The sequence below is a fragment of the Spea bombifrons genome, chromosome 8 (genome assembly GCF_027358695.1).
Source record: "Spea bombifrons isolate aSpeBom1 chromosome 8, aSpeBom1.2.pri, whole genome shotgun sequence".
In the NCBI taxonomy this organism is placed as follows: domain Eukaryota; kingdom Metazoa; phylum Chordata; class Amphibia; order Anura; family Pelobatidae; genus Spea; species Spea bombifrons.
Genome location: NC_071094.1, coordinates 9,041,299 through 9,068,882, shown reverse-complemented (window position 1 = coordinate 9,068,882; position 27,584 = coordinate 9,041,299). Strand labels below are relative to the sequence as shown.

General features: G+C 39.3%; 1 protein-coding gene and 1 long non-coding RNA gene across 3 annotated transcripts in view; one reads left to right on the top strand and one right to left on the bottom strand.

The window, feature by feature from the left end:
- LOC128503499 (uncharacterized) overlaps window positions 1–27,584 on the bottom strand; it is a 289,541-nt gene that overhangs the window by 82,462 nt on the left and 179,495 nt on the right. The gene's annotated exons all lie outside the window — the stretch shown is intronic.
- LOC128503485 (extracellular matrix protein 2-like) lies at window positions 11,611–26,990 on the top strand. The gene is made up of 10 exons (XM_053473589.1): window positions 11,611–11,872; window positions 14,009–14,200; window positions 15,267–15,665; window positions 16,559–16,849; window positions 19,255–19,370; window positions 19,869–20,001; window positions 20,712–20,869; window positions 25,356–25,495; window positions 25,901–26,227; window positions 26,530–26,990. Exons 1-10 carry the CDS (start codon window positions 11,623–11,625, stop codon window positions 26,708–26,710), a joined length of 2,187 nt encoding a protein of 728 aa, XP_053329564.1. The 5' UTR covers window positions 11,611–11,622; the 3' UTR covers window positions 26,711–26,990.

Below are 27,584 nucleotides of genomic sequence, written 5' to 3'. Positions count from 1 at the left end.
CACCCAGGGCCAGTCCTAGGGTGTCCTAGGGCACCCTAGATACCAAATGTAAGGGGACACTCTCACTGTGGGTTTGAAGATCTTTGATATCCCTGCTAGGCTGACCTTCAGCATGTGGCATGGTGAGAAGAGGTCTGCACAAACATCACACCACGGCTCCTTCACACAATGTCCAGGCTAGTGATGCGGAGCTCCAGAATTTGACATCATACTCATGTTCCCAGTCTGAACGTTGTTTAAGGAGGCAAAGATGTGAATATATCTGTCAACCCCCCTCACTTTTTTATGCTATAGGGCTAGTCAAGGCCATACTGAGGAACAAGCAGCCACCGGATGGATGCTCTTACACTCACGCAGTATGCAGTCACGTGTATCCAGCCTGTGGCCGCACATTTAAGTGTCAGATCTGCTTTATGAGCAAAGATGGCACCTGGCACTGGAACAGTGCATTTGCCCGCTGTGCCAGATAGCCAGTCCAGGCCTGGGGCCAATTAATAGGGGGATTATGGCTGACAAATTTAAGTATAATATTTACAGAAAACCTATGGCGTATAATTATAACAGGGTCTTAAATGTCTACAGTAACCCAATCTCCACACTACTCACAGTAAACTACAGGGCTGGCACACTGTAATAGGTGGTAAGGATATGACATCATATCCTAGCCTAGTTATTGTGCAGAACAACATGTAGGCCATTTGATGAAACCATCTGCAAGGTCTGCATTCTATTCCCCATCCTGGCTCAAAACCCCCTGCCAAGGGGAATGTTACAACAACTCCTATTTTTCTACATATCTCATCTGGAAATGGCCGTCAAAAACAACTAAAAAACACATATCAAATAAAATAAACATAAAACACTTAATATATATCTCAATGAAAACTTTCAGATATTTACTGTGAATTTGAATACTACTCCCTTTACAGAAATTCTAAACTTCTTTCTGTTTTTAGCATTAAGAGGTTTTGAAAAATGAACATTTTGTTAGCCTCACAAAGGAATTGTTGGCAAGTATAGGATTATTTTTGAAGTAACAAAATACTACCCACAACAGTACAAAAGGCACAGAGAAAAGTGGCAAACGCTGAAAAATGCCTGAAATAAGAGAAGCTGGTGAGTCAGAATTAGGCTGAAGGGCACACATTTTACATGTCACCAAATATACCAAGTGATCACTGAAACAATTTTATTTTCTTGTCTATCCAAAGAGTGTAACTGTTGGGTTTTAACTGTTCTTTGCCAGGAACACGTGAGGGAAAGCAAAGCCAGAAAGGAGAGGCGATACCAACTCTGCATGCAAAATCCTAGGTAGAAACTGGACAAATGGCATCCATGTGTGATTTAGGAAATGACCGTTTCCTTCCTTGAGACCGGAAATAAAATACAGCTGTGTAAAATGGCAGCTCTTCGTTGTGTTTAGTCACAGCGCCAACAGTCTTGAATTGGCTTCTTAGGGATGCACAAAGCTGGGTACAGCATGCGTTGGACGCAGTGCAAAGCTAGGCACAGTCCTCCATATTGTAAATGGGACATTTAGCGAGACCAGGGACCGGGTGACTTGATCACCCAATAGGACAATCGGCCTTTTGTTTTGTTTACCTGAGACCTGCCTTCCTAGGCGTTGATGACTATCCTGCCATTGTCCTTTCATGGATCTACTGCAACTGTGCATGTAACATGTCCGGACAGGACACTATGAATACACAAAAAGGTTCTCTTTGGTTAGCTAAAGAGTGTTGGGATATAACAGGGGCGTCCAATCTCCCATCCTCCTCAGCCAGCCCCTTAGCTGAAAGAGCATTATGGGAGATGTAGTCCTGCAGCAGCTGAAGGGCCGAAGGTTGGACGCCCCTGGGATACAACATCACCACCCGTATAGTGTGAGCCGTGTATGGTCTTATATGTGTGAATGTATGTTTTTTTAGCGTGTGAGTATATGGCATAAGCATGTGTGTCAGCACATGTGTGAGTGTATGCTATTAGTATGTGTGTGCATATTATTATTATGCACATTGTGTTAGAGTGTGTGTTTCAGTGTGAGTGTATGTCAGCATATGATGCTATTGTGTGTCTGTGTGTATTAGTGTGGAGTGTGTATGTTAGTATTTGGCGTAAGCGTGTGTATATGGGTGGGTGTTAGCATGAGTGTGTGAGGAGATAGATGTGTGAATGTATATGTAAGTGTACAGAGTGAGTGGATCTTAGAACATGTTAGCATGTGCAAGTGATATCGTTATGGAGGGTTGATTAAATACTGCACCATACACCACTAACCCTAGGCCCATCCTTGAGAGTATTGTATAGTTGGATAGAATTTGATGGCAAATACTGTAAGAACTATTCAGCCCATCCAGAATGCCAATTTGTTTAGATGTAAAGACTCAAACATTACATCTAAGCCTCTGATCCTATCAGTGCTACTAAACAGATCACGAGTACTATCATTATATGGGTCATCAGTCTTAATAAGCCCATCATAGTTATCTCTGGTATATAATGAACACCACTGTTATTATCTGCCCCACTTTAACTTCATTTTTCCTTCTCTCTCACTCCTTTCAGCTTGATCCCCAGTTTAATTTTCAATCTTTAATCACAATTAACCATTCTTGTTTTTGTTTCCTTATTCTGACCCTTTATTTCAGCTCCACCTCAAGTTGATATGCCCTTTGTACCTTTCAAAGTCAAGACAGCTATTAGTTCAGTATCTCCCTTTGCTCATTCTAAAATGTAGCTTCGATTTCCCAACCCCGGTTCCATATTAAGGGATTTAACCCCTTAAGGACAATGGGCGGTCCCAAAACCCATTGAAAACAATGCATTTTGTACGGGCTTTGTCATTAAGGGGTTAAGAAACTAATCCATTTACAACAATAAATATACCTACCAAATAGAGAATTCTTAACAACAATTTCCTATAATTCTTTTTGAAAATAAAAGTTTAAAGAAGTATAAAATCACCTTACACTTTACAAGTATCAGGACATTTCTCGGGTTTGCAGAAGACAATTGACCCAGAAATCCTCGTCCGAGGAAAAGCTCGGAGCTCCTGGGATGAAAGCAGGCAGCTGTGTGCACCCAGGGAGCAGAGACTACCTTCTCGTGAGCTGACTCATTTCCTGAGCTAGCTGCTTAGTCTAGAGACTTCAGTTGTTCATATAGATTTATACTCCAGCCGGCTTTTTACTATAAAAAGGGCACGCAGACTAGACAGGAAAAATGAGCAAGAGGAATGTTTGGAAAAGGTGAAGGGTGGATATCTGAAGAAACTATAGTCTAATAATAATGAGTTTCAGAAGCTATCTCAGAAGTGAACACAACTGTCTCATTTCTCTCCCTCCCTCTCGTTCTCTCTCTCTCTCTCTCTCCCTCCCTCTCTCTCTCTCTTTCTTTCTCTCCCCCCTCTGTCTCTGTCTCTGTCTCTCTCTCCCTCTCTTATTCATATAACATAAATGTTTTTGTTCTCCTTAAAATGGGCAGACTCTGTGTTCTGAATGGTTCTTGTCTGGCATCAGGCTCTAATTTTCTTAAGAAAATGACCCCAATCAATTATATAAACATATGTAGTCCACTGAATAGCATAGTACTTCCCATAAGATTGTGAAACATGGAAACACTGTATTTTTTTACAGAGAAGTGCATTAATGACACAATGGATTTGAACATGGGACAATGATACTGTGAGCGATACTGTGATGTAAATTGAGGTCAGGCAATGACACAATGTATGTATCTATCAGTGTAATTTGCAACATTGTGTAGTATCTATCTTATATAGATTACATTTATTTACATAGTTTGTAAAATAATTTAAAATCATACACAATAACAAACTGATACAAAAGGAGAAGGAAGCTTACAATCTAGTCAGTGGTTGATGGGGAGGTGAAACAGTAGAAGAAGACTGCTTAGATAGCAATGAGACGATTGAGTCAGGAAGATCTACTGGGGTGGTTGGTCGTTCAGATGGCTTGATTAGGAGGTTGTCAATAATAGAGGTGCCTGGAATTATGGACAGAGAGGATGTCTTTGAGATGTTAAACTCCAGGTAGTCCAACACCATATATAATGCAATTCCAGAAAGACAGTCAGTGAGGCAAGTTAGAAGAGAAGGTGAAAGGTCAGGAGAGGAAATTAGATATGTACATCTGTGTATAGGTGGTATTGAAAGCCAAAGGTAGAAATGAGTTGACCAAAGGAAGAGGTGTAAATAGAGAAGACTAGATGCCCAAGAACAGAGTCCTGGGGTACACCAACTTGGAAACAAGCTTGGTGGAAACAAATGGACAGATACGATGGAGGGAAACTGCAGGAACTGCATACCATCTACCCTTGCAGTCAGCAGCATTACCCCCTACATGTTTTTTATTCTTCTTCTCTGCACCCCTACTCCTAAAACATATTTAATCTCCCTTTCCACGGTTCACATCTCTCGTTTCCTTCTGCCACCACACCACCTCAACTCACATGCTCATCTCTCCTTCCACTAACTAATCTTGGGTGATGACAGCCCATTCCCATAAATCTCAATCTCACTTTTTATTGATCTGCCTATTCTTCCTTCTGTGCTCAGGGGACATAAAATCTAACCCTGGACCCACCAATCCAACTTGCCTCCACCCGTGCACCTTCCATAATAACACAAACTACCACAACTCTCTTAATCTCAAACCCCTCCACTGTTATGGCAAACCTTTCTCCTGTACCCTCTGAAATGCAGGCTCTGTGTGCAACAAACTCACTGCTGTTCATGACCTATTCATCTCTAACCAGCTTCTGCAGTCACTGACACATAGTTAACATCCTCTAACACTGCTGCTCTCTCTTACAGTGGTCTATACTTTAGCCAAAGACCTGGTCTTGGAGATAGATAGGGAGGGAGTTTTGGCATTCTTCTCTTCCTCAATGTCTGTCACCTATGCCCTCCCTTTCCTTCTCATCTTTGTCACATGGCCGATTGGTGACCCATCCTCACCTGCTGCTTCTAAACTGCTGTCACTCTCCTGATCTCTTGGTCTCTCACAGTTGACCCACGCATGCTCTGTGAGACCCACCAACGTGACCTGTCCACCACCACCTCCCTCACCTTCCAACTTCTAAACTGCTATCTTATCAACACACTTCACAGTGACGTTAACAAAAATTTGCAGTTAGCAGCAGTATTTGATGACAAAAATCTCATGGGTTTTATGTCAGGTGATTGTGACTCAGATCAGCAATAAAAACAGACAATCTGGGTCAGGGAAATAAAAAGTATCACATCTGGAAAGAGCATGACAAGAACACTACAGACCGTGCTGGCAAAAAAAAAGTTCTGGAAATCATCTTGTAATCCCAGCAAAAGAACAATGGAATTATATGTACAAAACTCTCTACCACTTTCCACCGGACTCCCACAGTCCTTTTGGTGGTCTTTCCAGAATGGAAGAAGAAACAAAACAGGTGTCTTCTGCAGGACAAAATAAAAAATAAAGAACTGATGTCTCGTTACCAGCATAGTCACAGCTGGAAACCTTAAAATGATCCAATTGCCTATAAATTCTGTGACATTTTTGAATTTGCTCTGAGATAACTAAAACTTTTTTGTATTTGGAAAACAACTGGCTTTTTCATCACAATTTTGCTTTATTTACACAAGCTACATAAGTGTAACATAGAGTTTTTCCACACATTTTGATGTAGGGGGATTTTGTAGACTCCCTCAAATGGATTTACTCAAGGTCCTTCTATCCAGGCTAGTTGTAAAGACTGAAGAGCTGCATGAGATTAGTTGGATGTTACCATGTTATTGTGGACGTTGTTGTGTACACAACTGTTGTCAAGGGCTCTGTGTGTGGCAGAAAACAGTTTGTACAAATAGTGATTAGACAAAACAGAACCACTTTTGTTTGTAGTAATCCAGACTCTGGCTGTAAACCCAAGTGCAACCCCGAAAAAAAAACCCCATTGAATCGGGACAACTGCTTTAAAATACAAAATCTGCCTTCAGCTTGAAAACACCATTATTATACCATGAGTTGCTTCCCAATAATGTAAATCAAACCATGTGATCATTTTAAGTTTATTTTTTAATCAGTCCTAAATCTGGAAAATCTGCAGGAGAAGACTCCATAGTCTTTAGTTGAAGGTGATACTTTTTTGGGCCATCAAAGACAGAGATGTAGAATCACATCAGCTTCCAGGACCTCAGAGGTCTCCTTTGTCCGATGAACATACCTGGGATCTCTGGCTACACGAAGCCCACCCTTTGCGGGATGCTTGTTGGAAGTCCCACTAACGTCAGTGGGTGATCATTGTATATTTAGGGTAAACCAACCACGTAGATTATGGTTATCAAATCTGACTTCCTGAGCTAGTAATATATTAATATTTCACACTCAAATATGGAATTTAGATACTTTTGCGGACCTACACATCCACTGATCATTGTTTCACATATATTTATGCTGTCTAATGGGAAAGCCTTGCTTGTTTGCACAAGCTGTTTCCATTTCTATTATTCATCAGGCTGCACATCTGCTTTCTATATACACAAATTGTTTTTCATATTTCATTTTTTTTTACAAGTGAATTGGGGATTATTTATTAGCGTTTTATTTTACGATGTGTCTTTTTAAGCTTAAACCGTTCTTTAGTGATGGTATCTCCTATCACTAACACTTAACGGGGAAGTGATGATAATTTTCAGGGTTTTTTCTTATTTTACCTGCAACTACATTTACTGACAGATTTTTTGTGCCTGCATTCATGAATGTCTGGGTGGGAGGGGTCAAATACTAGCCCTGCCTGAGGGGTGGGGCATGGATGGGATAGTGTGGATCATGGGTTGGGCCATTATGCCCCGCCCATTCCAATGGGAAGTGACACCATCAGAATGATATGAAGCATTGGCACTGCCAACAGTGGAACAGTTGATGCGGTGGTGGCCTCACCTGTACAGTACACAGTAACACTTGTCAATTTTATTTATTATTCCTCCTCAGGCTAGCCTTGTGCGGGAATCCAGCACTGCTCTGCGGTGATCAATAATTCAATTGAATTATTGAAAATGCCAGTATTTTTTCGATCAATGGGAGAAATTTGTACCCCCCTTGCCCCCTGCAGATAAATATTTCCTGTGTAATGCACAGCTAGGGGTCTTGCTGCCCCCAATGGGATGAGCTAATAGACTAAAAAGGACATAGAGTAGAATAATAATATTGTATAAATCTTTATGGAGGATAAATACGATCTCTATGGTTTCTGTTTGCTGTCTTCTATCAGGCCACCAGCTCCTGATGCAGGAAAAGGCAGCACTCACAAGGTTTAATCTTAGAATAATCGGGAGATAAATAATCATATGAACCATCACATTACCTATTTGGATACCAGCATTGAAAGCAATGTTTTTTTTACTTTTTAGTACACAAGTTGTGTTTGTCTGAGAGCCACCAGAGTTGTAGACCCTGTATTCATGACACCCTATGACACAAGCCATCACTCCTGTGGCTTTGTTTGAATCATGGACTTGATGGCAAAACTGTCTGCCTCTTTTCAAAATGGGCTAATGGAAGTCAGATGTTCAGAGGTTTGGCCCAATAGGCAGGGGAAGTGAATGTGAGTGAATTTAATCAGCTTTTGTGTTACACATCGGTAAGAATATGTATGTGCTGTATCACAGGTCCCTGTAGAATTCTAGTGTAGCGGAGCCGTTGTTCTGGCAGCATTCTTTGCTTACGCTGCAGATTTGCCTTATCAAACGCCATGACTATGTCTGATTTTTGTTTTAGCTCTTTATTAATCAACACACCACCAAGGGACATTTTGATGAACAGTTTCCACCTAGTCATTCATCAGTATAAAGAGCTAAGCATTCCTTAGTGAGTATTGATTTTGGAAGAAGGTTCTCCTTTCTGGTATGGAACCTGAAATTTTTACAACCAGTCCTCACCTGAGACATATTCCCACGTGTTACAAAACTGGAAAACCTGCATTTGCTTTATGAAAATGATGGGTTCACCACCATGGACTAATGTAGTTATCTCTACCTCTCCACTTCTCAGCCTTGTGACCCCAAATCGTGGACAAATTCTCCAAATCACTTGACTCCTAGAGAAACATTCAGACAGCTGTTGGTTTTCTCCATTGCAAACTCATTTTGTGTTTATTTACTTCTACTTTAACCCAGGTCAAGCAATAACATTTGCATTATTAGCCTGATCAACAGTTAAAAACATACCCCTTGTTGCTACCGAACTCCTCCTGAGAATGTCAGCTCTAAGCTTCCACATTTACAATAACCTCCGCATTTGTAATCAGTAGTCATGACTACTGCATTTCTAGCCTCCTTAATTTCATTTTATGACCTCATAGCTTCCCAATTTTCAATGACTTAGCTAAAAATGTAGCACTGGGAACAGATGTAAAATCATGAACAGATATCTCCTAATTCAGAAATTCTAAACACCTAAGCCATATTATTATGAAGGTATAGGACAGGAATTTGGGAGCAGTGGACGGAGTAGCAACCGATCTGGACTGGACTTTCAGTTTTGACCCTGGATGTAGATAACATTATGTAGTATTATGATCTTAAAAAACACATACATTCACAACAAAGAATGCCAAACGAGATCAGAGTAAACCACTCCATCCACAATATACCTCTCAGCCATCCAATTTTCTGCAGGACAGCCCTGATTTGTGAGCATGTCACCCTGTACCACTGACCTGCCTTTTTGGGCAGTGGGGATCATGGGTGGGTTGGGAGATCCTCTGATATACCCTGACTGGCTCAGGGAGCTGTAAACTTGATGGAGGTCTGTGCTATTGCATGTGACCACTTTGCAACACTCCGAAGCCAAGCGTTATGAAGTTACCAAGTGTTACACTCTCCAACAAATGTTTTAAAGCTTTGGATAATTCTTCGATACTCCAGGATTCACGCCGCTCCCTTAGGATCACCCTGAAATAGTGACTCGTTGTTGGGTGGGCATTGCTGGCCATAGAACGCTATGGAGGCGCCGGGCTGTCTGGTAGTTGATGGAATTATATTCCTGACGTAATTATGTTTGTGTGTATAAATATCTGTGCATTTCCCCAATAAACCTAGTTCTGCTTGCACCCTACACTAAGTCTCAACTAGTGCTTCGGTGATCACAAAGGGTTAATCCCTTGAGAAATTGAATTTGCAGCGGAAAGGAAGATCTCTATGGTGGAGCTACTCAGTCGGAGTATGGGTCTCCATCACATACAAGATTGTTAAAGTATTCTTTTAAGTAGAATTATAACAATATGACAATGTTTGGGCTGTGCGGTTGTAGCATGGTAGCATTTCTTGTTCTAAGTATTTTTTTGGCACTGGAAGGGTGAAGCTGTCACCAGTATACTGTGCTTTTACCTCTCTGAACATGCACGTGGTGATTGTTTCAGCTTTCTACAGTGCATTAAATATCTTTAGATGTGTCTAAAGCGTTTTAGGCAAAGTATTTTATGGTCTGGAATGTACATTTGAAAATGTCTAAATTGTATCCAGATGCTCCAATATTCTGTGTAGCCCACTTGTAGAAGTTGTTTTCTATTGATTTTGTTGTAGTCTTTTTTTTTTACTATTTTATTTTAGTTAATATAGGATGCTGAATCACAAGCCATGCGGAACAATGAGGGTTATTATAAAATAAATTGAAAATTCTATGTATAATTTTATCGGCAACCTTTTCTGGATTGCAACAGCTATAGCAAAACGTGTATCTGTGAATCCAAGGTGCAAAATCGCACCATCCTATTCACAAAAATGTGTAGTGTTTTTGCACAAAAAACCTAAAAGACAAATTAATCCTAAATGGCAGTATGACGTCTTCATATGTAAAGGCTGGTGGCTCTGTTTACACATACAATTCTAACAGCCCCTCATCTTTATTTTCAAACTGTTTTTGGATGGATGCCATCAATGGGTTATGTGTTAAAGTTTCAAAAAATGCTAGAGGTGTTTAAACCTGGTTTACATAAATTATCTGTGGTGTTATCATGTGGAGGTGCAGGACTATGACTACTGATCAGTTGCGCATCTGCCTTACATTTTTTTTTTAAACAAATGACAAGCATTACAGCTAATTAAACCTGGTTTGTGTAAACGCTCTATAAAAAGAAACCCATGTAACAATCCTTGAAAAAGTATGCAGGGAAATGAAGTTGATAAAAAAAAAAAACTCAGTTATGTTATCTCCTTCAGAAGCTCCTCCTTTAGAAGCTACATCTTTAGTCAAGTCATACGCCGTTTTCTGTTGACACGTGAATGATTAAAGAAGTCCGTACTCTTGCCTCAGTCTACCTTTCTTCAATAATTGGTTACTGTCAGCTAGAGGAATGTGAAAAGTAATTGACACTTCCTTGTGATAAAACCTTAGGGGGGGGAGAGTTTATATTCTATGTAGACTTTCAAGAGTTGCAGAACCCCGTAGAACCTTAGCTGAGCGACACCGGTCAGTATACTTCAGCCCCAGGGTCTCCTTTTGGGGCTACTCCATGAAACACTCAGGGCTTCAGCCCCCTTACCTCCTTTCCTCTATCCAACCCTATCTTATAGCCCTGATACCACTTCAAAGACTAAAGACATTGTAAATACGATACAATTATATTATAGTTCATTATATTATAAATATTAACGCAGTTATATCACCTTAAACCAACATGATTGTGAAGTTAATGTTATTAGTGGATTTTATTACACTTTTAAACTTTTTTTTTATCGTCTCAGCTGGTAGGATGGACCATAAGCTTATCGCCCATACTTTATAGTGGCTCGGGCCTATCTTACCCAAGTACTTGATCCGTCGCTTATAGGTTCTAAGACTAGAAGCAACATTTATATGAAACGCGTTCAGAAATATGGCGAAGAAGCATATATTACTCTCTCTTTATCACTCTATTTTATTTAACAAGGGCTTACAAAATGTTATAAGCTGTCTAAATTCATTTGACCCTAGAACCGTGTTGGGGAGGGGGGTTTGTGTGAATACAGTCAGGCTCGTGTAGGAAAGCTTGCTTTGGTAAACACTGAGTCCTGAATTAAGTTCCAACACCCTTTCCATATTGCCGAGCTGTACAGGAAATGCCAAGAAAGCTTGCTGTGTATTAGCATGAGTCTAATTCCCTTTTTCCCCCCCATCTGGGCTCTGCTTGTGAACAAACAGAGGCTCTATTCATGATGACTAGGCCGCAGACCTTGCCGTGAGATGCCACTGTGTAACTTCACCGACAGCCACCCTGGTACGCTTCCAATCTCTCACACGCTCCTGTTTGATATAACGTTGAGTTTGTGGAAACTATAGGTTTGTCGAGAAAATGGGCTGCCGCGTATTAACCCAAAAAACGAAGAGAAATCGCAGCTGATGGAAGTGTTTGTTTGGACAGAAAACAATCTTCACTTCGCATTGAAAAGTAAGAAAAAAAGAAGGAGTTTACCTTATGTTTAAATTAAACTCTCTTGGGGATTTCATGGTGGAAAAGACTTGTGTTGAGTTTTGAGAAAACCTCTCAGTTACTTTATAGATCAGAGAAGGCGACATCAAGCTTTATTTTACTTGAGTGTGCACTCTAAGGATTCTGGTGTTGTTCTGTATAAAAACAACAGGTTACAAGATGAATCTGATTTTTGTCCTTTTGGCGCTGAGCGTTCTCGGACTCAAAGGATGCGCCCAAAGATCTCAAGAGAAACCCGGCAACGCTACACGCTTACACCAAATTCTCCAAAAAGGAGCACGTCTGGTTCCGGTGACCACAAAAGATTCACAACGGACAGAGAAAACTTCCAAGCAAGAACCAACAAAGTCAAGGAACCCGAATCCTTCCTTGCAGACTTATTCACAAACTGGGAATACTCTGGTGGCAGGTAAAGTAATTTTTGTATTTTTTAGAGTTATATATACCCTAAAAACCCTAAAGAGCCATAACCACTGCAATATGTTTTAATTTATAAAACAATTTGATTTGTGGTAAACCATCTTCTGACAGCTAAGGTTCACGATCACAACTAAAGTCTAATCTTTTTTACAAATTAAGAAAGTAGGCCAGTTTTGTTTTGGGACAGTCTTGTGTAACAGGTTTCATTGATTATTCAGTGCAGCCAGGAGAAGTTGGCATGCTGATTGGTCTTGGGGCATTTAGCCTGGGCAGTTACTTAGTAGGATATGTGAAACCACCCCCATAAATCATTTAACATACAAAAATTTGTCTCATTCATGATTTTTCAGGGAACGCTTAAATGTCATGTGACACAAAAGCAGTCACTGATAGGCTGTTGCCATGAGAACTAAAAACATCTTCTTAAAAGCTCCCATGTTTAATTGAATTTCATTAAACCTTCAATTCAACGAAACCTCCGGCGAAGACGATTTAATTAAACCTTCTGTAAAAAAATACAATGGTAGAGAGCTCAATTATATTTTGTCTTAGTGGAACAGCACCATGAAGAATGGATGTGTGACGACAAGCTATAAATGTGTATTGTGCTACTATTACTATTATAATCAAAAAGAAGACACTTTTCTGAATAAGCAACCTCAGACAATCCAGCAGCTCTGGACTACAGCAATGCTTAGCTAGCTAATCGGCTGGCTGGTCAGAGCAGTAGTCCTCTGAAGGCAGGTTGCCAGAGGTTGCCAGAGGTTGCCCTTCTCTTTAATGTACGAGATCACCCACAAACCTTGACAACCAACCCTTTCCGGCAGTGCAAAATGAATGCAACATTTTAACTGGTGATTGACCTGGGGTTGAAACACAGGGTTTTAGCAACAGGAGATATTTTTTTTTTCTGTTATTCCTATATTTTTTTGTTTCAGATGGTTTCCATTAGTGGTCTAGGGGTATAGTCTCGTTGTTACCAGTTCTGAAAGGAGGTAGACTTATTTACAGTGCTCTAGTGATCGGTTTTCATATGAAACACGATATTGTAAAGGTGCCTTACATTGTCTGCTGAGTGTGGAATGACAGACAGAAGGTTATGGATCAAAGGTGAGCATCTAGTGGAAATACAGACCCAGCCAAGGGGAACGTACTATGCTTGGTCTATTAAGGTCTGTTTAATGATCTGTATTACACACGGAGCAGTACGATCGCATTTATCTTACTGTCTACATCTCCATCAGGCGTTTTTCTGTGCTTACATCATCGAGTGCACAGGCTCTATTTAGTGAAATCTTGGAGGAATTTGGTTGTTAATTTAGCAAGTTATTCAAATTCCTGATAAGTTCAGCTTAGTTATGTTCCAAGTGTCTTCAGTGACTATGGATGTGACCATCTTTCCTACACTTACACCCAGCTTGCTATGATGTTCCATAAGGCTTGCCAAGGCCATCCTAGGTAACGTTAACAAACTTGTTGATCTGTGAATAGGCTGTAGACAAATTCATCATCCTATGAACAACCCGTGGCGTATATGTCCCTTAGATAGTCATCCTCTGTTTTGTTAACGCATGTATGCTGATACAAAATAGGGTCTTAAATTAGATGTTAATTGCATGGATGCGAAGGAATTTGTTTCTAAATTGCCTCCTCCCTTCTTAAAATGAAACTGACACCAAGGTGGCTGTGGTTGCCTCATACACATGGATTCAAAAGATTTACCACCATCAAAGAGATGGCAAGAACTTAATGGGAACCAGCATTGATTGAAACCAGGATTCCAAGATATAAAGTGTTCTTTGTGAAAATCCCAACAATACAATAAACCATGTTTAATGGAAACACACTCATCTTTACCCTTCTCTGTACAAGGGTCCAGTCATGGCTGTAGTACCCCTAGCAGTATATTAATCTTCCAAGCGCCAGAGTTGTGCTATATATACTAGAATACAAGTATGTGAATGACGCATATGGACAGAATGGCTTTTAAATCTTAAATCCTCATTTTTGGATGACAATATAATGGCTGCGGGTGTCTTACTCTTAGGGTTCCGATAACATTACTTTTGTTCTGCATGATAAAGTGTCAAAACAATAAGTCATTTTGTTTCCTGATGCTTTTCAGGGAGAGGACAATGCATAGTGAACGGGATGGTCATGTATGACGGTGCAGCCTGGGCACCTCGTCCTTGTATTATGTGTATATGTGATCAGGGCAAGCAGGTGTGCCAGCAAGACAGCTGTGAAACGATATCGTGTCATTCAGGCCAACTACAAACATCTCCAGGGTCATGTTGTCCAACATGTGTGAAAACAGGCAAGTACTTTCTTTCAAACAGTTCACATGACACATAGGTACATACATTTTTCATGTATGTTTTAACTGGCTTCCATTAGTGAGGTCCGTATTCAGAAGGCCATCTATTTTGTAATAGGATTGTAAAAAGAACATTAAAGATGTGTAATCCACTACCCGCAGATATCGTGTTATCCTATTCGATAGATACCTATCGAATACCATATGGGGTAGACTTTTTAGGAAAGATGAATATACAGGGATAAAACTGATTATTATAAGGACATGAGTAGTTATAGCTTCTTGATCTATTGAGAAATCTGATCTCCAGCCATTTTGGGATCAAGAATTAATTTTTCCCCCTTTTTGAGGCACAATTTGAAGTCACTTTAATGTGGGGTTTGTTTGCAACAATGGACTTCTCTGGTCTTCTCTTCTTAAACCAGAAGTGTTTAGCAAAACAGGCATGACACGCATGTAATAGCTCAAATAATTATTGTTCATCTGTATGTGAAATGGTTAAATCCTTGTCACTTGGATGAAGGAAGCATTTACCAGCCAAACAATAAGCGTTAATATTACAACACGTGTTAATAAATATATTAATAAATATTTATGTAGTGTCTTCTACTTGGCTTCAACAGCAGAAGACAATGTACAAAGAAATGGATCCATAAGTATACTAGGAAATATATGAACTGATGAATGAGACATGTCTAATGATAATGATAAAAACAAACAAATGGAATAGCCTTTTTACGTGGAATGGTAGCACTATAAACAATCCAGAAGAAGCAATATAGATGGGCTTCTACTGTATATGAAAGAGTAGTAAAATTAGGATAATAACTATGTTTCATCATAATATATCTTCATATATTCCATGAATATATCCATATTCCATGTGCAGTTATACTTTAATCACCCTCAGTTTCCAGATTGCACTGGGGTAATAGATAATAAACACATTCCAAATCGCTCAGATAGCTCAATACTCCATGTATCGCTAATCAATTCTTGGCAAAAGACAGAAGTCAATAACTCAACTAACTAAACTATATTCTGTATATTATTGGTTACACTCCAGGACCACCAAAATCATCAGTCTTCCTGCCAACACCAAAACCCAACCAACAGAAAAACATAAAAGGGAAGAAGGAAAAAGAAGAAAACCAGGAGGATACAATAGGCAATGGAGAGCGAGGTAGACAACCCAAAGCTAAGAATGGATTCTCCACAACTACACATGCCAGTGCTGTATCTGTGAGCACTCAGACAACAAAGAAACAGTCAGAGATAAGCAAAGTGACTGAAGTGGTCGAAAGAAGAACCCCCTCAAGGAAGAAGGAACTGCACAATGACAACCAACAGACAAGCAATCAGAAGAAGGGTATGGTTCTTGGGAAATCAAAGAAAGAACAAAATGGAAAGAAAGCATCAGGTCATGAGGTTCCAAAAGTCCAACGCAAGGAACCCCCAACGGAAGGTAATGGAGAAACAAGTAGATGTTTTGTAAGTTTGCACATCACTGAACATCCACTGATATGGAATCATGGGTAAGGTTCAAAAGTGGCATACCCTATGTCTTTATCTACATGTCTGCATAATTAGAATTAGTTCACTGGAAACGTTCTCACATTCAGGGCAGGATTGTTTGACATGCTCTTATTGACAAAGGTGTATTTTATTTTTTGCCGTGCCATGAATCAGGAATAGACAGATCAATGCCAACAGCATTAATACATACCAGATAACAGTGACAAAAGCTACAACTACTGGACAGGGCCTGCCCCTACCTAGTTATATGTAAATGACCACATAACTGACTTAGGTTGGGCATCTTACCCAGTTGCATAGTTCCAGTATCTTATTGACAGTATAATAACAATGAAGTTGCGTAGCATTTGACAATCTTTTCTAGCTAAGGAAACAAAGATTTAACAATCATGAATGTAAAAAGAAACCTACTTTTATGAACTGTGACACTGATATTAATCTAAAAAAAGACTACAATTCCAGCGTTAATGATATATATATAATTATATATTTAATTATATTAGGTGAAAATTGTAGTTAATTAATCATTGGCCAAATCAGTTGGGCTTAGCTTGAATAAATTTGCCATTCGGCATCTATACATGCTGGTTCTTTATCCTTGATATTATCCTTATCTTTTGTCCATTTGTCTATCAAGAATTCCCAGAATTCCATCTGAAGTAGAGATTTCTGAGGCTCTGAGAGCTTATATAACTTTATGTCTTTTTTTATGTTGGCCACAAACGTTGACTAAAGACTCTCTCTTGGTATAATGCACGGATATCCATCTTATCAAGAGTGTTCACGGTAATAATAACCCTTCCACATCTTCTTTTCTCTCAGAGAGAAGAAAACATTCAGGAGTAAAGAAAGAATCAACACGGAATTCCAGTGCAGGAAAAAAGATAACGGAAGATCAGGTTGAAACAAACAGGAAATCGGACATTGCTGATAGCTTGACTCCTGCCCCAACGGACCCTGTTATAGAACCACCGACGCGTCCAACAGAAAATGACATGCCCTCACTCCCCAGCGGCTGCCTTCTCGCAGAATCCACCATTGCCTGTGCAAACACAAAGATGAAGTACCTTCCATTAATGACAGATCTGGGGCTGAAGACACTCTACTTGGCAGGTAGGACAATATGTGTTTATCTAATGCCACATTAAAGAGGACATCCCATGGACAAAAATACCTTTCTCCCTCAGTATCAATGCTGTATACAGTAATGTAGGTTAGCAATGACAAAAACTTGGTTTTATCTCATTAGGTTCAGATAAACCATTATTGTCAGTTATGTTTCCCACCTGAACAGCACACAGTGCTAATTTTTTTATGACAATATTAATTGAGTCTGTTCCTTCATAGAATTGCATTAGTCAAAGTGTCTATGTGTCAAAGTGTCTATGTGTCAAAGTGTCTATGTGTGGATTGTGTCTAGGCTGGGCCTCCTGTATAATTAGTCCCGAGTATCTTTTTTTTCTCCTTAAATACCCAGCTGAGAGCCGAGCTTGAGATTACCAGTTCCCACCTCTTCTCATTAATATAATTATGCGTTTCCTTTAGCTACAGATGTGTCTGCTGTGTTATTCTACAAAACCAAATCATTTCCAGGGCTGAAAGACAAGCATTTATCTTATTACTATTCAAATGAAAAAATAACAAAATAAAGAGTATTTTAAGGATTTTTTGCCACCAAACGCATAGTGAGATTCATCAGAATCCTTTCTATACATAAGTTCCGTTTCATCTGCTCAGGAATGCTCCAGTATTGGCTCATGCAAGACTTCCAAAGAGAACCTCACATGTAGTCTATCCACATTTAGGGCTTCCATTGATGGAGCCATCTGAACGTAAGTCCTGAGCAAGAGAATGGAGCTGGGGGTTGGATGATAAATGTATAGAGAGAATTTCGAGGAATTCATCTGTGCTTTTGAATGAAAAACCTCAAAGCTCAAAAAATAACTCAGCTAACAGTCATCATTTATACACGAGGGCTGGAGAGTATGTTAAACCACCTCTACTCTTGAAAGGCCGGACTACTAGTACAATCCCCACTAGATTTATTTGTTTTTTTACTTAAACCAGGTGACGTCCCTCTTCCAGGGTGAATATCATTCGAAACAGTATTTTGGCACAGTAAGATTGAAAACCATCAACAAGAAAATTATTAAAACCATTTGTTGCGTAATTTTAGATTTAGATTTGAGAAAAGTCTTTATAAGCAAATCTCATCTGGATGACATCTGCGACTAAAGAAAGCACATCTATGAGCTCTGATAACTAGCCCTGGCATTACAATCGCTGTTGTCTACATTTTGTGTCTTTTAAATAAAGGACACCACACCTTAAATCACAGTCAGCAGACCAAAAAATGTTTTTAATCCAGTGTATATGGACTGAACCTACATTATGTGGGTTTTGAGGGTCTTCATTGGATGAAACCGTCATTTTTTGTGGTGTCCGAGGCACATCAAAAAGTAATGCTTGGATGCTTAGTGTGCTGATGCTGTTTCAAATGTGTGCATTTACCCATCTACATAAGCAATAGTGTTTTCCTGGTTTATAACTAAAAACCTTACATTAATGTCCATGGTTAACATAGGCAATGTCCAACAAGCTCATATAGGTGTGATGGTCAAGCGTCCACATACTTTTGGTCACATTGGGCTCCCATGGAAATTACATTTGGAGTCCTTTAACAATCTGTAGGCCGTCTGTCCTCCTGGTGGCCATTGACTACCTTGACCTTCATGCATTTTTGGATAACCCCTGTCTACCATAAAACCTATATGTGCAGTATTGCAGTGTTTATTTTATAAACTAATGCTTCCCAACCATTATAGATAAATATCCTTCCCCAAAAACTGGCAACTGTGATGGATATGTGGGTGTCACAGAGGGTGAGAGCTTTACTAGCTGATCAAATCTATATTCATCGAAACAAATTCATATAAAAAGAGTTCCTGTCATTGAGAGATACATTTGCACTGATGTGTTACAGATGAATCTTTTATTTGCATTGCCAAGCAGGTATTATTTATGGTAACAGTATACATATGATTTCCACAGCCCCAAGCTCAGAGGGTTTATAAAGATTGAAAGTAGGGAGGGAACGTGTCCTCATCACCAGCCTCTCTCTTTGATGTGTGTCCAAAATGATGTTCTCAGTACTGTCCTCGAGGGTTAAGAGATGTGGCTTCCTTGTGTGCTGCTTGGGGATTTAGGCTGGTTTGAATTCTGCAGTTCTATTTGCTATTAACTGTTTTATTACCGGGCTATGTAATTCTTTGTAATGAGCTGCATACTTTGCGTAAGATACCTAGGCACCGGAAAGACTATGCTCCTGCAATTATACCGCATACCATCTATTTTAGTGGGATTTTTATAAGCCGCTATTCCTGAGGATCTAGTTGGGGCAGGCAGATCTGTATCCTCAATACTAAAGATCATGCTGATCCCCACCAACCGGTTTCATTCCCAAATTCAGGTATCAAATCGGGAAAGCTCAAACCATTTCTAATTCTCCTTCCACCCAGATAACGAGATTTCCAAACTCCCTGCAAGAGCCTTCTCTGGTTTACCCAATCTAGAATGGTTGGATCTTAGCAAGAACAAACTGGGTGATTCCGGGTTATCAACTGATGTTTTTCAGGTAAGTTAAATTATTTTATTGATGGCATATCACACATGAAAGTAGAAACTAACTAAGTATGTCTTTGTAAGGATTATTATGATTGATTATGAAAAGGGTTGTCCATTACTCACCCCGTGTGACATCTGTAGACCAAGGCTGCTTGACCCTCTAAAGAGAAAGAAAACGTTTGAGAGTGGAGTAGGAATCATTGTTCCTCTACAGATTCTTCTTCTTTGGTGCTGATGAGTGAATAAATATATCGTTAACTTGTATTAATCATTGTTTCAGGGGATATCAGGATAATATAGAGCTCTACTATAAATGTTGTAACTGTGAGAGCTACTGTGCCCAAATTACCCCAAATATCTAGAGCAAGATACAGTAACATTGTAACCATTTTAGATAATTTCCCTTTAACTTCTTCATGGGCAGTAATATTAGCATCATGTTGCTTTGCTATTCAAAAATAAAATCCTTATAGTTTTTTTGTTTTTTAATGAAATATTTTCTTTCTAGAACCTAACCAAGCTGAAACGTCTTAATCTGGATGGAAACCGCCTGACGGTCCTCCCGATCCTTCCACAATCCCTCCAGGAGCTGAAAATCAATGACAATAATCTCCGGGAACTGAACAAACACAGCTTCCGTGGTAAGGAACTCGAGGTGCACTCACATGACTTAGAGCATCAAGCAAAGTCTAGTAAACTTCAGCAAATTCAGCGTATTTCCAGTCATTCGGCAATTTGCATAAAAGCACATTTCAGTTCCAGAAGACTCTCTGTGCAATTGAAAAGTCCCAAGACAAAACCTAACCCAAAAGCATTTCTCTAAACAGTCTGGGACCTGAAAAACAAATGATGTCATATGATAAATTACCGTGATCCTGCCCTATTGCGCAATCATAGTGACTGCATCTCCCTGTACAGAGAAAAAGATGTGAAAGCATCAAAAGAGTTCACAAACCCAGGGCCTTGATAAGATGATGATAAGAGCTGCAGTCCAACCGCACATGAATCCAGTGGTGGCACAAATAGATATTTGATGGTGCTATACAAATTAATAATAATAATAATAATCCCACATAATGGCACATAATGATTTTTGAGCAGGAGGTGGCTCATAGACAACTAATAATAAACTATAATAATAAACTACTATAGGGTCATCCAGTTCTAATGCAGAAATAAGAACGATACACACACTGCTGTATAAAATATAGTATTTAATAAACCAGGAGAAATATTTATTTTCCCATGGGACCATCCCAAGTGGTGCCATAGCCTTCTGTATTTAAAATGGCTGTTTGGTTCCTTACATGAGCAGTATGATAGAATAATGTTCTGCTCATTCAATCCATAGGTTTGAGCAATTTACTGAATCTGGAATTAGAGGGAAACAGTTTCCATGACGGGAATGTCAACCCTCTCACCTTCAAGCCTTTAAAGAAACTCACTTATTTGCGCCTGGACCACAATCATTTCCGAGCCATACCATCTGGACTTCCGGCATCCCTGCAGGTAACCGATCCTCCGGATATCTATCCATAATAATAAAGGTCACGGGAGGCGTGAAAAAAGGGTCTAAATCTCTGGCCAAGGCTGCATCCCTTATTTACTAGTGACGGTGAACGAGGGAGCTGGCTAGGATTCGTTATTTAGTATTTATATAAATTAATGTTGGCTCCACAAAATATTAATTTAAAAAAAGTTGGTGTTAAGTAAAGGTGTCCAAAACATTGGGCCGTTGTGAAGTGAGTGGATACTCGAAATTTCCACACCACCTCTGCTGAAATTGGCATTCCCAGGCTTGAGTAGTGAAATCCCTCCAACCTTATTCCACATTACTCCGCGATAGATTTGAGGAACACCTTTGTATTTTATTTGGGTTGTTACTAGACAAGAAGTAGTGGTCCGTTGAAAAACCAGGTAATTGTAGACAGGGCAGTCGTGTAATTACACCCCAGAATGGCTGACTACCTAAATGCCAGGTGGTTCTTCAGACTCACATTATTTTTTTGTTGAAATACAGCAGGTCCTTTCAGTGAACTGTTGTTTGCAAAGTAATTTACAGGCAATACTCTATGGAAACTTAAACTTATATTCTTATTTCTGCCCTCAGAGGAAAGCCAAATAGATGTTTTTTTCTTAATATTTTTGTTTGCGAAGGGAAATAGACATGGTCATGTAGACATTTGACTTCTCCCCGTTGGCTCCCTATGTTTCCATTGGAGAACTAACTATTTGTGCTTTTCCTCAGTATACTTTGGGCTGGAACCCCAGCTGTTGAGCGTGCCAGCCATTTATGTAACTGGGATTATAAAAGAAATGCATATTATGATTTATTCTATTCTGACATATTGTAGGTCAACAAAACTAAACGGAATCTGAAAGTGTCTGAAACGTCAGAACTAAGTATCCTGATTTTAGTTCTTGTTTTGCACTAGCCAGGAACCTGCATATTAATAGCCATTGATGAACATATTTAATGTTGGAATTAAATGTTCGGATTCTTTAATTTTCCCCTAGAGGTGAGGTTGAGGATTGAACCTCGTTGGCACTCGACCAGCGCAATTATGTGCAAGCCTGATAAGCAGGCTAATGGACCATTAAATTAAAAGGATGGGTCTTATGTTCCATGTAAAGACTTTCATACAGAAACACTCTGCAACTGGACAGTCGTGTCAAAAAATGTTAGCCAAGCTAACGATGAAGCCAACCAAAGCCATAGGGTCAAACTATTTTAGGGGCTCTGATAGAGTCATCTGCATTTGGCGTAATATTAGCCCCACCTCAGTTCGTCCCATATTAAATCAATATGTGATCGCACTCCAACCACTTTTGCTCATACTCATCCCAATCAGCGTATTGGAGGGATATTGGCTGTTGTGTCCAGCCCTATAAGCAGCAATTTCTCTTTAAATCCGATAAGAAGATGTTGTTTTATACCTGAGTTACGTTGCCCAGCTACGGATCCTTTCTGTCTTCTTTCCTGGCTTGGGCTTTCTCTTCTAATGCAAGAATTATCAGTCCTCCCTTGTGGGCTCCTGTTCTTTTTTCATACCGTACTAATCCAGCACACTCCGTTCTGTTCCCCACGTATTTGTTCTTTCCACGTCATGCACCCAACCAAACAATGAAAACAGCCTTAAGGAGTTGATTTTCCCAAAAAAAAAAAATGTATTATAGGCACTCTTGGCCATGAATTATTTTCATGGCAGACAGAATATGGTTAGTCGCGATACCGTTACAAAATTACAGCGTCTGCCTGTTTTTTAGAACCTATCAGAGATGGATGACGATGGGAATATCCTCCATCGTTCTTGCTTTAATTAATAAGAAAATGCAAATTGCTTGAAAAATACTCTTTTTCTTAAAGAGTTTGTAGATGTTTGGTTCCTTGGGATAAGCAAAGAAAACCGCCATGCGTGCGCAAGTGTCTAATTAATTTCCCAGAGCTTCCTAGAAGTCAAGTACATGTAAGCTTATCAAACAGTCTTGGGGAGTAATGGTCTCTGTGATTTTGGTTCAATGAATGTATCTGTTTAAAAGAAACAGAGAACATATTATGTACTTTTTTCTAACGTATCCAACTTCAAGCAAATGTCAGCCAAGACTTTGTGGAAATTCCAGGGATATTTTATTTAACTCTATTTGCTTATCAAACCAATGTCATCATTTGCAAATAGTTTCTGCCAGTATGTTGGGAAGTAACATCTTCCTCTGTAGCATCTGGAATTGTATTTAAAATATTATGAATAGTTGCACATTCATGCCTTTATTTGGATCCTTCTTCACTGCCCACAGGAGTATTTCACGACCTTCTTCGGATTCCAATATTATCGGGGCTATTTATCAACGAACAAACTGAGACAAAACCAAAAACACATGTTTTATAAAGAGTGTTTGTTTTCCCCGATGGCTGTTTACTAGAACATGTGGTTTGACAAGACACGTGTATACCCATCTCTAAAGAGGTCTCTTCAGAAGTAGTAGAGGCTAATACAATGAGAGAATTTAAACATGCACGGGATTGGCACATGGCACATATAACCAATGACTGATTAAGGTCTGAGTCTCTACATTAGGGAATATGGGCAGACTAGATGGGCCAAATGGGTCTTATCTGCCATCAAATTCTTTACTCTACATAGAACCACTCTTTCCCACAAGACAGATTTGAGTTGTGCCTGGTGTAATACTTAGGGAAAAGGAGAAGGCCTAACAATAGGTTTGCCAGCGTCCATGAAAGGTGGTCTTAGCACCACTGAAAGCAATGGAATTCCCAGAGTGTTATTTACCTGGTCTGTGTGTCCATGCTATGGATTTCCTCCCCAGTAACTATTAGTCACAAAGAGGTATTCAGCTGCAGGTGTCCGCTTTTGATTAGAAAATGCGCTCCCATGCTTTCCTTACTGTGTGAGTGCTCTGTACATCAGGCACATATACAGGGAAGATAGGGGATAGTGGTTGACGGTACCACTTGGCATGGTGCATGGAGGTCTCCCATGGGTCATGCATGTTTGGCTCTGGTATAAATACTCTCCTAATGCGCTCAGTAGGTGCTCAGGTGTCCCATTGCTTAGCCTGCCTCTGACCACTCTCACTGTGACATCTAGCAAAAGGTGAACCAAATTCAGAAGGACCTCAGCTCTGCAGCAATTGTGGTTTAATCTCAAACAATCCTTATGTAAGAGCCTCTCTACTAGGCTTTTGTTCACCCCTCTGCTTTCATGTTATTCTTGTCTGAGACCGGGGCATATTTCTCACCATCTGCTTCTCACCACTGGGCTTCAAAATGTCTGTTTATGGACCTTAACTAAGTCTTCTCCTGGAAAAATCCTCAAGAGTTAACGTTGTTAATGCCCATTCTGTGTATGTAGCATGACTTAATTTCATTAGAAAGAATGTTGACCAACAATTTTCTGATGTAAGTGTTCCTTGTATTCTATGATAAGTGAGTTGCCTACTATGATGGTTTTAATCTGTAAAAGTTTCCCTTGCAGACATGTTGCATATCAAGAAAATCAGAGAAAAGTCTCTGACTGGTCTCTAGACCAGAAAGCTTTTTACTGTGTTCTTTGGAGAAAATCAAAGTGTTTTGGCATGATAATTATAGCTGCAACATCTCCTTTAATGTTTTACCAGAACGCGGTCACGGCCAAGTCTGCAGACATGTATTTAAACAGAGTATCAACCAAAAGCTGCCCCTTCTGCTTAACTACATCTTCTTGTAAAATGGCAGAATAAGTACATAGAACTCAACATGCCGGCCTTTAATCTGTTTAGGGTGTCGCTGATCACATTTAAAAAGTTTTAATGTCATTTGGTAGTGAATGCTAAGGAAATTTATTGTCAAAAAAGTGTTGATCTCCACACACTTGGGTTGTCACTCGGCCAAATACCACTGTTACCCTGTAGTCACATCAGTGAAAACCAAGTAATTGACCATAAGGAAGTCTTCCAATTTCATTCAAATTTTATTTTAGATACTTTTATATAACAATTTGCCAGTCTTAACGGACTTAAATGGACATTCCAACCAGCATATGCACTTTAATCTGATTGATAGCTGAGTCTCCTATTTAAGTTGTAATTTTCTCCCTCTTCCACATGCATGGATGGATTGAGCAGACTCATTCCTATTCGAATGTATCTTTCCCAGCTCCCCATCTCGTTGGCTTGCAGATAATATGTTCGATCAAACACATCTCCTGTGTGCCAGGATGCACACATAGAATACTCACCACCAGTCAGCTCCATTGATGGCTAGCAAGAGTCCCAGTTCTTCCAAGGAGACCCCAGATGGCATTGATTGAAACCGGCAGCTTGAACTGTCAACAGTCCTGTTCAACATAAAAAATGCAGAATTTTACCAACATAAAAGTGAATTTGACTTTAGGGCGTATCCACATCCAAAACTCTCAAGAAACAAAATGTTCCAACAGGTGTCAACTAAATTGATTCCTAGTAAATAGATTCTTTTGTGTCATGTTTTTTTGGACAGGAACTTCATCTGGACAATAATCGTATTGAAATTATATCTGAAGGGATCCTGAATAAGACTCTGAACCTGAGTATTCTTGTGCTGAGTAACAACAGGCTGCAGGAGAACCACATTGCTCCTCGTGCTTGGATCGACCTGCTGTGAGTACTCTGAAACCAAAGGAACCAAGAAACCTAGTCTAGGGGCAATGACAGATTGCACTAATCGTAAATTAAGGTTTACGAGTGTTCAAGGTGAATAGAATGAGGGGGAAGGCTAGCACCATTCAGCCAGCAAGCCAAAACTAGATGCCTGAAAACATTTGGCTAATGATGGTAAGGGTAACAATACTCAAGGTGCATAATCCTGTGTTGCCCAATGCATGCTAAAATAGCCTGTATAAAAGGAGCACATATATTGTTTTAAGACAACAGGGGGTGTCCAGTTATTGGGGTTGAACAAAAAGGTATTTAAGTGACCGACATAGACATGTAAAATAACATAGCACCTAAATACATTAAGATAAGCTGGGTTTGATCAAAACTGTATGCCGGTTCATCTTTCAGGAACCTGGAATCTTTGGATTTATCCCATAACCGGTTGGTACATGTCCCATCCTTTTTACCCCGTGGGTTAAAGTACCTCTTCATGCACCATAATCAGATTGAGCGGATCCCAGGCTATGTCTTTGCCCATTTGAAGCCTGGACTGGAGTTTCTTCACCTTTCACGCAACCACCTGAGAGATGACGGAATCCACACAGTGTCCTTCTTTGGGCTCTATAAATCCCTCAATGAACTTTTGCTGGATAACAATTTGCTGCAGTCCATACCCCGCGGTATCCTGAACTTGAAAAATTTACAAGTCCTCCGTCTAAGCTTCAATAAAATTAGGTGGGTTCAATTCAATCAACTTTTCTTTTGTAATGCATAACCATTTAGGAACCTGTAAGTTACCTGTGTTAACCAGGGCTGCTGGCATTATGGTAGTACTTAGAAATGTCTATGTTGTGTTATAGGTGCTGTAATGTTGGCATAAATGTGATATATATCTTAAAATTCAAAGAAGAGATTAAAGATTTTTAATATAACATATAGATATTTTTAGAGCATAAGGTAATTTATTTTAGACTACTAATAATAGTAAAAGGCATATGCTGACAGTCCTGTTTTCATGTTTCTCTCTCTTTCTGTAGGTACATCCCTCTCAATTCCATATGCGATACTAGAATATCTGAAGACTCCAATCTTGTATCTGTGCACCTTGAACATAATTTCATTAATAGGCGCCTGATCCCCCCCACCGCATTTTCTTGCATCAAAACCTACCACAGCGTCATACTGCGTCCTCAGCACAATGAATACGAAGACTATTAATGGAGAAAATAAACACTGGAACTTGACTTATAGTGTACATAAAGAAATTGTAATTGGTGAATTGAAGCCCACGATGGCTTCTTATTTGTCATCTATCCATAACCTTCTCTGCTCTGACTTTGGTTTCTATAGCTCATTCTAGGGATCATACTTTGGGCCAGTCCACAAGTTCACTTTAATGGCAGCTAACCTATATAGTGTTCATATATGAAATGTGCTGTCCCACCTACTCTGCTGAATTTAACACTCATATCTAAACGCAGAATTAGAAATGTAACTTTTAGTACTGTTCAACTTCCAAACCTTCCATATATATATATATATATATATATATATATATATATATATACGGAATCACATTCAATTTTGTATCATTTATATATTTTTTGTAATGTTAGAATTGATAGGGTGTTGTAATAGGAACTGGAAAAACTTTCTGTTTCTGTGTTTTTGTATGCTTAAGCCTTTAGAGCAATGAATAAAATGACTGCTTAATAAACTATAGAGTACAGTTAATGTTATGTGTATGTGAAATGGCACCTTTAATTTGTGAACGTGTTTTACCAGTTTATCAGTATGCGTACTGTGTGTTAATCCGCACAAGTGGAGTCTGGCCAATCTGTTAGGATATAGATTTGCTGGATTAACATTGACAGCAGTTTAGATGGAAAGAGGAGAATTCTACCTACTAAAGAATTCTTTTTTTTATTTTTAATAATTTATTGATTTTTTAATATATATAAAAACACATATCAAAAACATACAAAGTATATGAAGAATATAAACAACAATTACATTAATAAACAAGAGTTACAACTCTTTACTTATGCAAAACCATTACAATTAAGGAGTGAAATGAACCACTCATTCATTG